This window comes from Columba livia, chromosome 12, assembly GCF_036013475.1.
Source record: "Columba livia isolate bColLiv1 breed racing homer chromosome 12, bColLiv1.pat.W.v2, whole genome shotgun sequence".
Classification (NCBI taxonomy): domain Eukaryota; kingdom Metazoa; phylum Chordata; class Aves; order Columbiformes; family Columbidae; genus Columba; species Columba livia.
Window position 1 is genome coordinate 2,308,286 of NC_088613.1, and position 16,644 is coordinate 2,324,929.

General features: G+C 43.5%; 1 protein-coding gene across 7 annotated transcripts in view; it reads left to right on the forward strand.

Moving 5' to 3' along the window:
• DCX (doublecortin) overlaps positions 1 to 14,855 on the forward strand; it is a 118,069-nt gene extending 103,214 nt beyond the window's left edge. For 4 of the 7 annotated variants that reach the window (XM_013370193.3, XM_013370194.3, XM_065077263.1 and 1 more), the window contains exons 6-7: positions 811 to 905; positions 3,465 to 14,855. In XM_013370193.3, coding sequence (XP_013225647.1) covers positions 811 to 905; positions 3,465 to 3,521 — 152 coding nt within the window. In that variant the 3' untranslated portion in view covers positions 3,522 to 14,855. Of the gene's footprint in view, positions 1 to 810; positions 909 to 3,464 lie in introns of all 7 variants that reach the window. The other 3 variants (XM_021300303.2, XM_021300310.2, XM_065077262.1) reach the window with 1 other exon arrangement.
• The last annotated feature ends 1,789 nt before the right edge of the window (positions 14,856 to 16,644 follow it).

Genomic DNA, 16,644 nt, shown 5'->3' on the forward strand with positions numbered 1-16,644 from the left:
AATGCATGTAAGTTTGATTATGGTCACTATTCTTCATCATCAGACACAAAGAAGATCAAACTGGGCTTCTTAGTTGTTGCTCCTGCTGCAAAACTTCGTCTTTGTAATGATACACATCCATCTCCTTGGATTTCTGATTTGGGTATCACGTCTGTTTTTTCTTTGGTGCTCATAAAATATTAACATCCCTGCTGTCACACTTAAAGGTCTCATTGTATTAGGGAATTTATGTCCTTCCCTAGAGCAATTACACCTTTTTGCTGCACACCCACTGTTCTCCCAGCCTTCCTGCTAGTGGCAGGGAAGTTGAGCTCTTTGGTCATTTAATCCCAGGCACAGCTCACTACAACCAGGGCATTCTGGGCAGCTTTTTGTCTAGTTTGTAATGAGTGTATTTGACATCGAACATTTCTTGTGTAGGATCTGGGATATCTGCAGCCTCCGGTTTCCACTCATGCCCTTCAGGGCCATGTGGTTTCAATTGTGTTCAACTGTTTGAGAACATAGAAATTGTCTTTTTGTTTTTCTGGCGATGTATATCTTGGATCAATTTGGTGAATATTTGTACTGTTAAAATATTGCTCCTTCAATGTAGTTTGTATTTCACTTATTTTACAGTCTATTGTCCTGAACAGCTGAAAGCCTTAAGTTGGGTGAACAGCCATGCTGTTCGCTCATTTTTTATCTCCTGCCTAACATGACTAAATATAGTGGTTTTGTGTTAAATGTTTGGATACCTTCCATCTCCTGATGGACAAAGATCTTCCTCTTGCTTGTCTGATCACCAGCTTCTGTCTCGTTTTCTGACAGCAAATGGGACCTCAAGCAGCCAGCTGTCGACACCCAAATCAAAGCAGTCCCCGATCTCCACACCCACCAGCCCAGGGAGCCTCCGGAAGCACAAGGTATTACGTTTCTTATACCTTACTACATCTGTTTTTTCCGTAGTCTGCTCAGATGTGTACATCATTCAAGCCATGGCGTTCTTCTCTGGAAGCAAAACTCCTTATGTTGAAACAGTGGAGAATTTGGCCCATTACTCAAAGGGTTGGGCTTTAGCGATGGTGAACAACGAATCACTGGCCTGTTCCTTCCTCTGGAGTTATTAATGTATGCTGGGGATCATACATATGGATCAGTAGAGATAACTTAGCCCCGAGCTTTCATCACTGTCTGAAAAAGTTCACAAGTTATTAATGGATGTGATCTTCATATAAATCCTCCTCTCTTGAAAAGCATTAAATGTGGGCACATCTGGTCCATTAAAGAGCAGGAGAAATGGAAATGTTACCGAAGCTGTAACACATCACTTAAAGATGCTTCTCAAGGAATTTTTTTTATTAATATTATTCAAGACCATGCGCTGTTTTACAGGAAATAAGTGATTTTTTAATGTTAATATAGTAATCGTGTTCTGGTACAGTAGGCAGTTTTCCTGGTAAAAATCAGGGTGTCTAAAAGATAGCACGGCATCCTAGTAGAGATCAGTGAACCTGTGCTGGACCATAGATAATTCATGTATTGATTTATTTAAAAGATACAGCAGCAGTCACAGCTTTCTTATGTTCCCGTTATTCAGTGTCATTCTGAGTCCAGACTGCCACTTCCGTGGGCTTTCTCATTTCTGGAATAGCCACAGTGTTGCTTCCAGCAGTCTGTACTTGGTACAGCAATTGGAATTTAGACATAAATGTAAGTGTGAGAGGAGGTCAGTGGGATTTCTCTTTAGGAATCAGAATGTACCTCTCAGCCCAAGTTGCATTGACTTTAAATTCTGGAAGAGTAATTAAGAAACTCTGATAGGGGCGAGATTGCACGGGTTGAACTCATCTTGTTTGAGGATTATGTTTTCCCTCAAAGCAAGGAGCAGTAGCAGCAGCTGGACTACAGTTGTTATCATGGTGGAGCAAAGCACAGAGAAGTCAGTGGGAAGAATCCCCAAAATTCCAGTGGGCTTTGGATTACACCTCTGACATGTAAGATTTTGGATCACGGACCTTTGGACGTGGGGCTGAGTGGTTCTGGGGAGCCTGCGGTGGACTTTGGCCTTCTCAAAAATCAGATCTTTAAAATTTTCCCAACATGTGGAGAGGTTGCATTTACTCAGCTTTATTTGACTTCCATTAGCAAAGCCAAGGCTGAATCCAAATAAAATCTCTGTTTTCCTTAAGAACTCCCTCTGATCTCAGCTGCTCAGTCTAAGTCTGAGGAAATGCACCAATTTTAACACAATGGGTGCAGATTTATTATTAATTTAAAACTGAGAACAGGATCTGGCCCGTAGTCTGAATTCAACAATTGCTTGTGAGTATTCCAGCAAAAGTAATGCTGTCATCTGCATCCTTCGCGTCAGCCATCAAGGACATAAAATACTTTCCAGCACCATCTCCTGCAGGACTCTGGCGAGGAGTGTTTGCTTCCTGCTAAAGACAAGGAAAACTCACCTTCTTTCATGTCTTATGTAGGTTTTCAGCTGGCTGATTCATGACCTTTCCAGTGAAGCCCCTAGAACACTGTAAGAGACGCTGACTGCTGAGGGCAAAGCCAATCCATCTATGAGCCTCTCCACTAATTAAAGCCAATCAGCAAACACCAATGTAACATTTTAGGTCACCAGAATATTCATGCATCATTGTCTTCCTCCCAGAAGCAATTTCCTGCTTATGATGAGGTCGCTTTTCTTTTTTTTCCCCTAAAACTCAAATGATAAACGCTTAGGTGGAGTTCACCACAGAGTTGGATTTTACTCCTTCTTATATCAGGATTGTTGCAAGTTTCTTTTCTATGTGGCCTTTTCTTCATTTTGCTCACAGTTATTATCGGTGGGTGAGTCTGAGTTCAAAAAGGTCCAAGGAGAGCTTTAGCCCTTGAGCAGGTTTGTGTTCCTAGTTGCATGCAGAACACTAAGGAAGTGGAATAAGATGGTTACTCCAAAAGAGACCCTGGAAAAACTTTACATTCAGCATTTGATCCAAATTATAAACTTGGGATTATTTTCTTAACCCTTCTAATCAATCTGAAATGACTCAAAATCAATAATAGATCATGGAACATGTGATTTCCCTAGAGATCTGTCCTAATGGCGACTGTCAAATCAAGGTAAGACTCTTTACTGTGGACTCAGGTTCCAAGAGACCTGTTTAGGAAAGGTCCTGCTCTTTCATACACGAGCTATAATGGACACATTGATCCAGAGGCGATTGAAAAACTCTTCTCAAACCTCTCACCGAACAGCCATCTTTCTGTCGGTACCAAGGTGCACGGGCTGCTCTGTGTGAGTAACCTGCCTTGATTTTAGCTTAAATTACCTGGACAACTGGTCAGCCTGTCCAGTAACCGGTGTCCGAGTCTTCCAGGCTCTCTCTACAAACTGCACAGAATGGGACCGTTCGACTCCTTCCTTAGTCAGGACCAAAGGTGGAAAGTGACCGTGTGAGTTAACATTTTGCTCTCTCTTCCTACAGGACTTGTATCTGCCTCTGTCTTTGGATGACTCCGATTCCCTTGGAGATTCCATGTAAAGCCACATGAAGCTAAATGTCCATATTGCAAGCTATGGTTAAGATACAGTAGAGTACTTCTGCCAAAATAAGCAGATAGGTGACTGGTGCTTTTAAATCAGACAAAGGACACACAGTTATGATGTCATTTTTTTTTCTGTGATTTATCCTCTGTGCCACAAATCAACACCTGCCAGTCTATAGAGATAGAGGGATACCATTCTTCTAAGTTCTAGGGATTCAAAGTGGATATTGTGTGCAATTTGGGGCCAATACACCAATGATCCTGTGCATTTCCCATGTTCTTCTATTATTTCTTCTGCTGCTGCAACTATGTAATTTTCCTAGTGATAGCAAAGTAGCTCCCTCTGGAAGTGTGCAAGCGGATCTCTTGCTGACCAATTTGCAGGCTGCAGCAAAGCAAATTATATTCTCCACCTGTCCAAATTGCCAAGGTTTGCCAGCTCACCTGTTCCTCATTTGCAGCCCTGATTTTAGCACCTGCATACTAACGAGTATTGGTTTTATTGTTGGAGGGCAGGAAGAGCAATGACTTACTAGTTTGATGCTTAACATGCCAGCAGAATCTTGGATTAAATTAGGAATCGTCACATAAGGTGCTGAGTAAGGTTAGTACAATAGTGATTCAAATATTGGGATTTCTTTTTTTTTAATGATTAAGCAAAAAACTGTAAGTTAGCTGAGTTATCTGGAGTGAAACATCTTTCACGTATCCAAAGATACTGCTAGCTGGGAACAAACTCTTACACCTACGCTATGGTATCTCTCTATCTCTGTTTGTAACAGCAATGCCTTGTGAACAGCCAACACTGAAAACACTGTGAACATTTGTTTTCAGGTTTGACACCCTATAGATCACTTTTTATAGCAAGAAATCAATACACTTTTTATAAAGGAAAACGTTGTATCTGTGTTTTGGGAGCAAGGATTCCAGATCCTTCTTTTTTATAACAGCTGGTAATTTTCTTTTGTTTAAAAAACACATGCAGAAAAATGTACAAAAAAAAACCAACCCACAATTGCGGAACAGTAATAACAATAGCTCAGTTTAGAAACCTTGTTATCACTGCCAAAACAGATGCATGTAGGGGGAAAAAAAGGTCAGTTCAAAATATTGAATGTTTTGATAGCTTTTGTAATGCTTAAGACTACATATTTGGTTTTTTACACTTCCGTATTCCTAACTATGGCCAGATTCTCTACTTAGCTAACAAATGGAATTTTGTGGTGCTCAAAAACCCATCTTTTAAGAAACTCTTCTTTCTGACAAAAACAAACTTACTGTATTTAGAAAAACCTTTTGCTTTTGTTAATCAGTAACGACTCCTACGGAATGCAGAGTTCATCCATTCACGCAGGGCTGGTGGTTTTTACTGCGCCGAAGCTTTGTCACAGGCCGGCTGGCATTGCCTCCCTTCTCATGGAATAAGCTTGCGATGAAACAGATGACTATGGAACTTTGCCGAAACGAAATCTGTGCAATCCAATCTTTCTTTGTTGCTCTATTTGCCTTTGTTTCAACATGCACACCTATTTCCTATCGCCTCGCAACCCCTTGTGATTGGAATGAATTAGAACGTTGTGATGTTTGATGCTCTGTGAATGCTGGGTTGTTCCCAAAGCCACTCCACGTTTTGTTTGCTTGGAATGCTGGTGTGAAACAATCTGTGCAGGCTGCGTCTTTAGAGCTTCACGTGACAATACAATGCAACTTATCTGAGAGAGGCCAGGATTGGGAATTAGCAAGGGGTCAGAGTTATCATGCACCAGATTTGCACCCAGTAGTCTTAGTGCATGATCATTAACACCCGGAGTTTTGCACAAGAAATAATTTGTTCCCACAAAAAACTTCATTTAATCCAATAACGCTTTGACTACGCAACTGTTAAATGATACTTTCACCTGTTGTATATAGAATCCTGGGTTTAGTTCAAAGGCCAAGGGCTCATGTTGAAGGTTTTGGGGGAAAGGATGGCAGTGTGGACAAAACACAAGTGCAGTAGTCAGGGCACCTCCATTCAGCCCTTGGTATTGCTGAATTTAGTGTCTGAACAGGAGCAGGTCTCTTAGTAACCCTGTGCCTCAATCTGTCTGTCTGTCCCTACAGGGACAATACTGTTTCTACCTCACTAGGGTTTGTGAGGCCAAATGTTGGTTAACATTTGTAAAGTGCTTTCAGATCCTCTAACAGAAGGTGCTGAAGTATCCCGGGTGCAGATTTGGTTATGGGTGCTAATTTTTGGCTGTTTAATCTTGTGGGTGCTACTGTAGACACTGGTCATGAAAAAATGACTCTTTAAGCATATAAGGATGTCAAAGGCCATGGTTGTTCTACCAATATTATTCATCAGAGCTTTTGTCTTAGTAAAAGCTTTAGTGGGATGGATAATTTGATGTGCTTTTACCTGCTCATCTGTTCTGTTGGTGTAAATCTCAGAGTCCCTCCCCAGGTTGCCTTCCCAGGGAGCCTCACTAGTAGTCATGACCCTGCCTGCTGGAGATGATGGACTTGGACTCCAGTCAAAGGTGGTGTCACTCCAGTGACACAGGCCATTCCTGTCACAGTCAGGGTCAGCATGTCCTGCCACCTTTCCTCTGAGTCTCTGCTAAACCAAGAGACCAGCCATGAAATCACATCTAGGTTCTCTTGAATTCAGTACGGGGCACTCACCGCAGATCCACCAGGAAAACCTAGATCTTTGATATCCATGAGCAGACTGAACTGCTAGAGCTCATGGCCACAAGAAATGAGTCTGAGATGTGTCTTCGTCCAGGATCGGTGAGTTCAGTTTGGATAAGGTAAAGCAGGATCCCAAGGGGTGAATGCACCTTTGGATGGATGGTTGTTGAGGCAGCTGTTGAGAAGTGGTTCCTTTCCTTCCTGCCACAAGCAGCGTTTGGTTATTTGAAGATGCTCTTCCTGGTGGAGCATGCTAAGGAATCACCGCGGCCGCCTTCCTGAGCTGCACCTGGTGACAAAGCCTAAACCCCATCCTGCAAATGCTCCCTTGGGAGTGGACTCGTGTTTCCATGAGGATCATCCCAGGCTGGGGCTGAGCCCGACGATTCCCTCAGGGAACTGGGGGGACCTTGAAAAGGCCTACAAGAAGAAATAAAACAAATGTTCAGTGGGAAAAATAGCCATTCAAACCAGCAGAAGCCACAAAGAAAACAGGGTATGAGGTCAAATGCCCAAGTTTTAAAAAGCAATTTTCTAGGTAGAAATGCCTGGGCAGTAGGAGAAGTCAGTGAGTGTTTCAGCTGTAACATATAGTTAAGTCTGTATTAATGCCAATATTGCATGAGTTCTTGTACAGAAATGCATGTGGAATGTTACCTACATTCCAGACTAGTTCTCTTTGGCTTTGTAGGATCCCTAACATAGATTTGAACACAAAGAGAAACAATTCACAGGCATTGTACCTTAGTCATTTAAATATAAGGACAGCCTTGATTGAGGAAATAATTTAAAGTCATGCTTAAATTTTAGCACATACTTTACTCCTGTTCATTTTTCGCTAGATATAAGCTTGGGTTTGGTCAGAAAGCTTTCCTGAACTGCAATGAATTAGTAATTACTTTCAATATAATATAGTAATTCCAGACCCTGTGAGGCCCTGGAACAGATTATAGTAATTCCACTATATACTCCAGAGTTTATCTTTTTTTTTCCCTACCTTTACAAGCACATAAAACTCCACAGGATATGAGGATTCGCCATATTAATTCTGCTATAGAAACCCCATCTAATTTCCCTCTTGAGGCTGCCTTTAGTGTTTTCAGAGACTAATTGAATCACGAAGACTATATTGTTTTAAAACAATACAGTATTAAAAAATAAAATGGAGGGAGTCTTCAAGTAGTAGGGCTTTGTTTCTTTGAAACCTGCCTCTATTCAGTATCTAGGATATTTTAGCAAATTGTATATACAGTGAAAATACCTGTTTCAGACACAGTCATTAGGAATGAATTAAAGCAATCCTCCAAGCACAGACTGATCTATGTAGTATTCCTGAATCCCAGTGATTGCCTTCACTTTAGGAGATTGGGGCAATGCAGCAATATCTTCAGCCTTAGGATTTTTGTCACTTGTAAAGCATTTATATCCTGAAGTTTCTGGGTTAAAGCCTTGTCTGTTGTAAGATTTGGAGCTACTTCAGTTCCACCAGCTGAACCGCCAACCAAGACTCTGCACCTTGAAGGAGTTTGGCAATGGGACTTTACCTTGGTCCACTCTGCAGTGGGAGATGGAAATAGCTTTTGTGTACCATTGTCTGTGCTTCCTAAATCTGCACATTACTTAGAGGCTTTTCAGGAGCGAGAATCACTAAGTATGCTATTTCCATCGACATCAGAAAAATAACTATGCTTAGAAAACAACTTCCAGGGCACCTTGTGGAATCGCTCAGGCTGGATCCCCCCTGCACGGGTGCTGCTGCAGCCCCGGGGGCCACAGCCTCTAGGGGCTGAGGTGTCACTGCTCTGAGAGCACAGGACGGTATTTTGTCACATCCATTCGAGGCAATTGCAGAGTTGTCTGGTACTATAGTAGAGACAGAATCCTTTTTAGAGAAAGGAAGAAAAAACAGCCAAGTAAAGTGGGTACAAAATTAGTCCAGAAAGTGTCTCTTCAAGCTAAGACAATCCACCAGCAGGAAGAAGCTATACAGAGGTGCGTTTACCACACAGAAGGTCGTGACCAAGACAGAGCAAAACAGCTTATTTTTCTAGTGCAAGTTGTTTTTGTGGTAGCTGAGGGAAGCAGGCTGGGGCAGCGTTTGGCACTGGTGAGGTTCTGTGTAGAAGCAGGTGGATGGCACAAGGTGGAGATCCTTTCTGTCTATCTGGAGAAAGAGTGAGGTCAGCCCGTGCAACAGGATTAACGCTTCACACAAGATACCTGGAAGAGATCCAGCTGAAACACCATCTTGGTGTAATGAGACCAAGAAGGTTAAGACTTTAAGTGCCTTCCAGAATGCTTTGGGCTCCAGAAGCAGGACTATACAAGTGCTCAACAATGCCTAGGTGAAAATGGCCTTGAAAAAAGGGGACAGGACTGACTTTGATTCTTGAGACGTTTAGCCCATCTGCATTTATTTAACCAGCTCTTGCAAATCACTGTTTCCGGAGTCACAGATTTCTTCTGGCTGAGGCCTCTGTCCCATCTCTATGAATACGAACAGGCCTCTCCGTGGTATCTCAGGAAATGTTAAAGCTGAGTCTTGTGTCTCGCAGCATAGCTGCTCCTCACCAATGGCGGAGGGAACTGGGCTGGGTTCTGCTGCATTGGTTATAGATTCTGTCGCTCAGATATCCTTCACCCTTCTTCTAGGCTCCTGGTGTCTCATTCTGGTGCCTCCATGTGAAGGGCTGAGGCCAGCAATGTGTATAGACCCCGCATTTTGTTTTGTGTCCTCTGGAACAGATCTAACCATTTGATGTTTGTCTGAAGGTCTGGAGCCAAGCTGACAAAACCCGATGTTTTAATAGGGAGAGGGGAGACGCTCAGAGATTGTAAGTGGCTGGACAGAAAGGCTCTTTTTTTTCAGCAATGCGATTGCATAGCTGCTCTGACAGAATCCCAGTTGCAGGGTATGAGTTCTGCTTCTGCAGATGAAGATGTGGAGCTCGGTGGTCACAGACCACTATCCATCCCTCAGGACACTCTGTTTGGAGAAGGCTAAAATCACTGATACACATTTTCACCCAATAGATGAGCTTCTGAGCAAATGAGAATCAAACCTGGTGGATTCAGCAGTGGGATGTCAGAGCTATTGGGATGTCAGAGCTACTGGTCTTTGGTGTAAAAGTGGACAGAGCAGTTGTCCTAGTGCCATGGGGTCGCAATACTCACCTCCATCTGTAAGGTGCTTTGAGATAAGCTGATACAGAGAGCTATGGGAGAGCTTGCTCTTAAGATTTATTCATTACTTAGCAAAGTCAGAAGACCTTATAGAAGCAAACCGGTCCATTGTCTTTAGCAAGTCTTTTCAGAAACTCTGGCTCTCTCAAAATTATGCCGTAAAAATGCTTCATCGTTTTACTAATGGTGAAAGACAGACGCATCACTTTTAGTTATCCCCAAATGCGTGAAGCCAGCAACACCCCGGAGCAGGACCACGTCCTCATCCAGCAACCCGCTCTCTCATCTGGAGTTGCCACCTCTGGCCTGAATACAGTCCCCTGCTGCCCCTCTTTTTGTGACACGTATGTGTACATATTGGGGGCAATTCGTTTTACCATTCAAAATGTGGGCCCTGTATTTGTAAATGATAAATAAGGCTGGTGATTTCAGTGGCCTTCTACCAAGAAAACAGTGGGCCTGTTGTTGAAAGCTTTCTTGTTTAGAAAGTGTTCATGGCCAGACGGCTTCATGGGAAAGAGCTGCCTTTCAGTTTCATTGCTTAATGCACATTGTTGAATTAACCTATTTTGGCCCTTGCTCTGTATCTCAATGAACTGTAACTCAGGACTCTTGAGGCAGTTTAGAGTTTCCCCAAGTCTGACAGTTTATCACTCAAATGACTGCAGAAGGAGGATGCCCAAAGGGAATTAACAAATGTTTGCAGTAATTAGAGTCTCTTGGCTAAAAAACAGAAAGTTGGCATCATTAGAGAAAGATGCCATGATGGCCAGTGTCATGGGAAACAAAGAAAACAGACTTCTTTCTAAGAGGAATGGCAGGGGGAATTTATTAGGAGTTATTTACTGAATGATGAAATGAGCTTGAACTTCACAGAAAATCAAATGGAAGGGAGAGCATGAGGCAGAGCGCTGGAAGCATCCGTGCCATTGTGTGGGACTAACGAAAGACAAAAGCCAAGAAAAGTTGAGAGATAAACAAAAGGGGAGGCTGGGGCTGGCTGAGGACCCACAGCCTGGGCTGGACAGAAAAGCAGCCGGGGTTCCGGGCTGTGTGGTGAGCGAGCTCCTGCCCCTGCAGGTATCTAAGCAGGGATGCAGCCACACCACTGTGTGTCCCACTCCCCATGGCAGAAATAAGGTCACACTTGGCCACAGGCAGCAGAGCTTAAGGCTTGAAGCTCTTCCCCTGCTCCTGTTTAATCTCCTGCCAGCACGTGTCATCCCTGAAAGGCGGGAGGGCAGGTCCAGCCCTTTGCTGAATGACAGCACCAACCTGGGGTTTGGGTTTATTTTTATTCCTCCCTATCAGATCAAAAGTAGCAAAGAATCGGGTGCCTGGGAGGAGGACGGGCGGGAGAGCTGCCGGGGAGCCAGCACACCCTGGCAGAAGGAGCAGCCCCAGGGTGAGGAGCCACCTTGCACTGAGCAGCCCCTTGCACTGCTGTGCAGCCAGAGGCTGGGCTGATTCCTCCATGAAACGCCCAGCCCCCAACGTGAGGGCTGCCGCGTTCGATAAGTCGGTGGAAGCCCACGCTGAACAAGGGGATCTGTGTTTAACACCCGTTTTCTCATGAGATCTTTTTTCTAAATTCAGGAGAGTTACAGTGCTTGTGAATTTAATCCTAAAAGGCAAAACAACTGACTTATTTCAACACATTTTTTGCTGTTTAGTCTCAGATATTTTTTTTTGCATTAAGATTGTACCTCTTGTTTCTGTAGATTCTCAGACGCTCAATATAGAACTAGTGAAACCCAATACACCTAATTCTCTGCTACTTTTAAACAGGCAGAAGCTCCTCTGTAATTAAGGGAGCTGAATCCATTTGGTCCAAGGTCTCCTATTTCAAAGATTGATTACTGTCAATAATTCTTGTCTGATTGATTATTTAAGTGCAGATTCAGTTTCCTGGGTGACAGCTGCAGACTTTGCAGAGAAAACCTCATTGACCCCAGCCGTAAGGTGATCTCCTGTACAAACACTCTAATAGCAAGTTATAAAGAGGAGCTATTTTGTATAGTTTTATTGTAGTTAATAGTAAAACTGAAAGAGTTTTGTTTATTGAAATATCTTAAAACTTTTAGAACTGAAAATTAGACCCAGAAAATATAGAGGAGACCCTGATTTGCGAAGGTTCCTTGTTTAAAGAGTTGGCTTTATCTCACTTTACTCTCCCTTCCGTCTGCCAACAGACACGCTCTGAGCCCAGCAGGTTCACAGAGGTAGAAACAGCATTTCTCTTTCTAGCCTCACCTCGTACCAAACAGAATAGACATTTGTGGTTGGCTCTGAACGTGAAAAGGAAGGTTTGGTTCATTTTCGATGACTCATCTAAACTCAAGGCTGGTTTTAGTTTTTATCCAGGCTGGTTCTTGCATCTCCTTTTGCAACAATTATATATAGGAAATGGAGAATAATTTGAGGCACGTTGGAGCAGTGGGGTTGTTGCAGAGCAGAGTGATTCACCTGGCGTGTGCGGTCAGAACGGAACACGGTGGTCGGGGTGACCTGAACCAAACCCTGGTTCTGAACACCCAAGTTTCTGAGACACCCACGTGCAGAGTCAAACTGGGGAAATGTCTGTAATGGACCAAATGACCCTGAGCTGGGGCCCAGGCCCAGTTCTCGAACTGAAGAATTTTAACTCCAGAGAATCCCTGTGGAACACTGAGTAGGTTTTTTGGTGGTGGTGTTTGGGTTTAGGTTTTTTGTGGGTTTTGTTGTTGGTTGGTTGGGTTTTTTTAATTCCAGCCTGGCTGTTTTTCTCCATCTGCTTCCCACCATTGCACAGCAGATACGGATGGGTTTTTCACTCAGTTCACTTTGCAGGTGGCAGTTGCAATGTTGGGATATTCTGTCTCTCTGTCATGTTGGCTGTGCAGTCACTGAGGGGTTGCAGAACACCACACACCTTTTATTCCCCCCCCCCCCCCTCCCCTTTACAGCAAAAGAGCTTTTTTCCAGATTTAGTGTGATGTCTAATGATGTGTCTCCTTAAAAAGAAGAATGTCTAGGGAATTAATTGCACTGTTAATTGGTGTTTATAGATAAGGTGAAGCAGAAGTATTGAATGTAAGAACAAGAAAGCCTGTGAGTTATAATTACATGCCAAATTCTGACATGTAAAATTCTTCTTAGTTTTCTTCTTGTTTAAATCATGTGTGATCCAAGCAGCTTTATCACCGTGGCAGTACTAGTACAGTGACAATTATCAGTTTAGAAGACACTTAGGGTCTTTTAGAAACAGAAATCCTGTCTAGCCAAATCTCCTTCTATTCTCTGAAATGACGACACATTCCCCTCCATGATACTCTCTCTTTTACGACGCTGTGTAGTCCAGAAGCACAGGAAAGGGCTCTCAGCTTGCTGACCTCGCTGTTGCTAGCCTTTGCCTCTTTTCTGAATCACAAATATAATCACAAGCCAGGGTTAGCAGCTCCCATCGCATCCGCCCGAGCTCTTCAGGCCGCTCTTCTCCGAAGAGCAGGATCCGCCTTGGCCGCGGCTCTGCCCGGGCTGCGCGTGTGCCGAGGGACGGAGACCCGCAGCTCGGCCGCACCTTGATCACGGGTTACTGTCTTAGGTCATTCATTGAGTTCGTATGATTTCATAATCAATAACAAAGCTGCAATATAATATAACTGAGAGGCCACGATGTATTTTCTATTGTCGTTCAGCAGGTGGGCGTTGGAGGGGCAGCCAGGTTTAAAGTTTAGCTGGTATACTTTAAACTCTGTGTACATAACCTTGGAGGACACATGGGTGGTAAGGGTTCGGTTGTTGTTTTGTTGGGATTGGTAAAATTCAGTTTGTTTTTGTTTAAATAATAAGGTATTTAATTGTACAAAGAGCTATTAATTTAAATGGTGTTTTTGTTCTCCTAAAACAGACCTATCTGACCTTTCTTTTGGCAAACCTGCAGCAATCCTAATCACGTTGACTTTTGTACCTTGGGGGAGAGCGTGGAAGGCGAGGGGAAATGCTTTTCTCTTCAGACAAATAATGTTGCCCGTAGTTAACTTTCTGCTTGGCCATCTACCTTGAGTTCCCTTTACACTGAATTTAAAGTGAAATTCTCTTACAGGGACACAACAAGCAGAGGTTATTCCAAAAGATCTCAACTGTATCATCTTGTAATATATTGCAGCTTTATGCCAATGATTCCTCGCTTACCTGTACACAGTCCATGCATGTTTTGAACTAATTTTGCATTCTCCATTTGTGGTGAGTTATTTAGCATTTTAACCACCTTTTGTGCCATTCAACTTGTACAGAAAACATTTTTATTGACGTTTAAAAGGGAGGGGGAAGAAACGATTAAAAAAGCCCCCTTCTGCTCCCTAGTTGTAGGTAGAACTCAGTTACTTAGCAAACAGATGTAGATGAGTGGTTGTAGTGTTAGAAATGTTAGCTTGCTCGTGAACAAGCTTTTGAGAGTAAATGCATGGTCCTGTACCTCTCTCTTCTTAATTAGCTCTTCCTTTCCTCCTGGAAGGATTCTCTCTCTCTCTCTCTCTCCCTCTCTCTTCTTCTGTCTTTGTCTCTCTCGTGGTTGTAAAGTACAGATTTGGGCATAAATAATATACAACAAGGTTTGAAAAGCAGTTCTCAACAGGTTCTCTTGGTGAACTTATTTCTCACAGCGCCTCATCTTGGCACTTTGATTAGACTGTTAACTTTCCCAGTAAAACAGACGGAGATCAGTCGCCTGTTGCCTCTGCTTGAACTGGGGAACGCATTAAATCTTTGGAGTTTGTGTCACTGGTACACGAGGAGATCTTGCTGATCCTTTGCAGCTGAGGCATGTGGCACGTGGTGTACTGGCCGTGGCTTCCACACCTGGTGGTTGTTGTACACGGGTCTGGTCCCGCGGCCCCTGATTTGCACACGCTTTTTGATTTCCCTGGATAGACAGCGGGAGGGGGTGGGGATGGTGTACTGGAATTACGTTGTTTGGGGCTCTGCAGACAGCTCCTCCACACTGCCAAGCTCTGAGTTGAGCACGCAGGGATTACTGTTTAATAGCTGTGGTTCTGGTGGCAATGGAGCACAGGAAACAGTCAAAGGGTTGGAAAAGAGGCGTCACTCACAAAGACGGATTTTGTAAGAAATGGATTTTAAAAAACCCCACAAAGCCCTGCCACAAAACCACAAAATGGACCTAGATCCACACATCTACCCCCCATGCCTCTTCTCCCTTAACAGAATTTCCTTTGTTAGAAGATTTGACTTTCTAGAAAACAATTCCTTTTTTGTGAGGTGTTGTGAACTGTTTTTACTACTTGTAATAACCATCCCAGGTCTGAGTATTCTTGTAATGCAATGCCATGCAGCAGAGAACCTGTCCACTTTATAGCTTTGCTCTCAATATTTGTTACTCATTGTTTTCTCATCTAAATGTACATTTGCAAGATGTGTGTAATGTCATTTTCAAAAAATAAAATTTGGGTTCAATATTTAGGCCGATAAAACCTTTCTGATGCTTTTATTTGGCAAGTGCATGTTGACTGTGATTTGTTAATTCCAGTGGTACTTGTTCATTTTGATTTATCAACTTTCCCAAATCTGTCCTACTTGTACAAATGCAGAAACAGACTGGGAAAGAAACATCGTCCTGATTGAAACAGCCCAACCTGTGTCAGAGCCGTCCCTTCGGCTGAAGGGATGAGCCCAGCGTGGGTCCCGCTGGGAGAGAGACGGAGCAGGTAAGGGCAGCACTTCAGTCAAAACTGTGCACTCCAAATAGCAGGATCTGGCCCCCATCTGAACTTGGCCTTGGCATGAAGGGCCTGGGAAAGGCCTGTACGGTCTCACGTTGGCTTTGGGAAGTTTGGTGAGATTTGAGAGAGAGACTGTGTTTGTCCTGCCTTCCCACACAGGCCTGAAAAAGGTCCAAGTTCTTTCACAGCTACCCTGTCAGAACCACAGTGAAGACAATAACATTCTGCCTTGTAAGCCCTGAAAAATGTTAATAAGGCTTAGACCTCATTTAATTATATAATACAAGGCACTTTGCTGTTTGTTTCTGCTTCACATCTGCAGAATTAAAAGTGAATGTGGTGAGTCAGCCCTGGCCATCCCTGCTGTACACCGGGCTGCCGTGGAAGAGCTCAGATTCTTCCCAACGTTTCATGCTCGGATGGAGCCCTTTATCCTTTTTCATTTTCCCCGTGGTCACCGCACGTCAGCCCAGGGAGGGCTGTGCTCTTTGCCCTCTAGATGCAGAGGAGATGCTTTGCCAACTGGCAAACAGCACTGGGGCTACCAACTCATGGCCCCAGCGGGTCCGTTACTGGCACCCCCGTGTGATGATGGTGCCATGCCTGGCCAGGCCAGAAGCAGCACACACACTATGGCTCTGTTTGCGGTGAAAGACTAGACTAGAAAAAAAAATGCAGTTCCCAGAATAAAACCACCCTAATAAAAACACCCTAAGAACAGCTTTTATCTGAATGTGCATGAACTGAAACTGAAGCAAATGTTATCAGAAAAGCAGAACAAGAACTTTAGAAAATGCTCTGCTGGTGTCTTGTGCACTTCAAGAGCAAACAAAGCACAATGGTGTATTTTCTAGGGGCTACGTATTAGATGGGATCCATGAAAACCAAAGAGCTAGTGCTCCTGCCTATGTAAAAATGTTCTGGAAATGGCAGATTTAAAACCCTTAGCATGCTGTGTGCATCCATCACAGCTATTCCAGGGACTCTAGAGAGCAGTAAGAGGAAAGCTAGATGGTGATAGTGTGGCACCAACAATCAGCACTGCAAACCAGTGGAAATGACACTGCTGTCTTAGTATGAATCCCACTGACATATATGAAATTACTGCAGATTTACAGACATGTAAATTAGAGCAAAATTAAGTTTCCAAAGTCCAGCCTTCCTCCTACACCAGCTCGGATCTATACAGAAATGCACGTCAGGTATCCTGAATATGTTGGTTCATCAGAGCAGCAAACCAGGGTTTGTTTCCAAAAGGTCAAGTTTCAAGTGCATTGGCCCGGCGCGGTGTCAGTTGCTTGGACTGAAATAAATGTTTTGGCCTGGTTGGAAAACCTTTGGCTGGTCTCTTGACCTCATCGCCATTACTTGATGTTCAGCCGTTGCTCACTGTACAATCTGGTTCCAATCAAAGAAAATGCACTTTTTGCCCGTCAGGCTTGTCAGCTGCAAATAATCCAAGTTTTCTGTGGTTGCTGGTTTTGAATTGCAGCCCAAAATATGGCAGCCAGATTCACGTGTAATGGGACATTTACTTGGC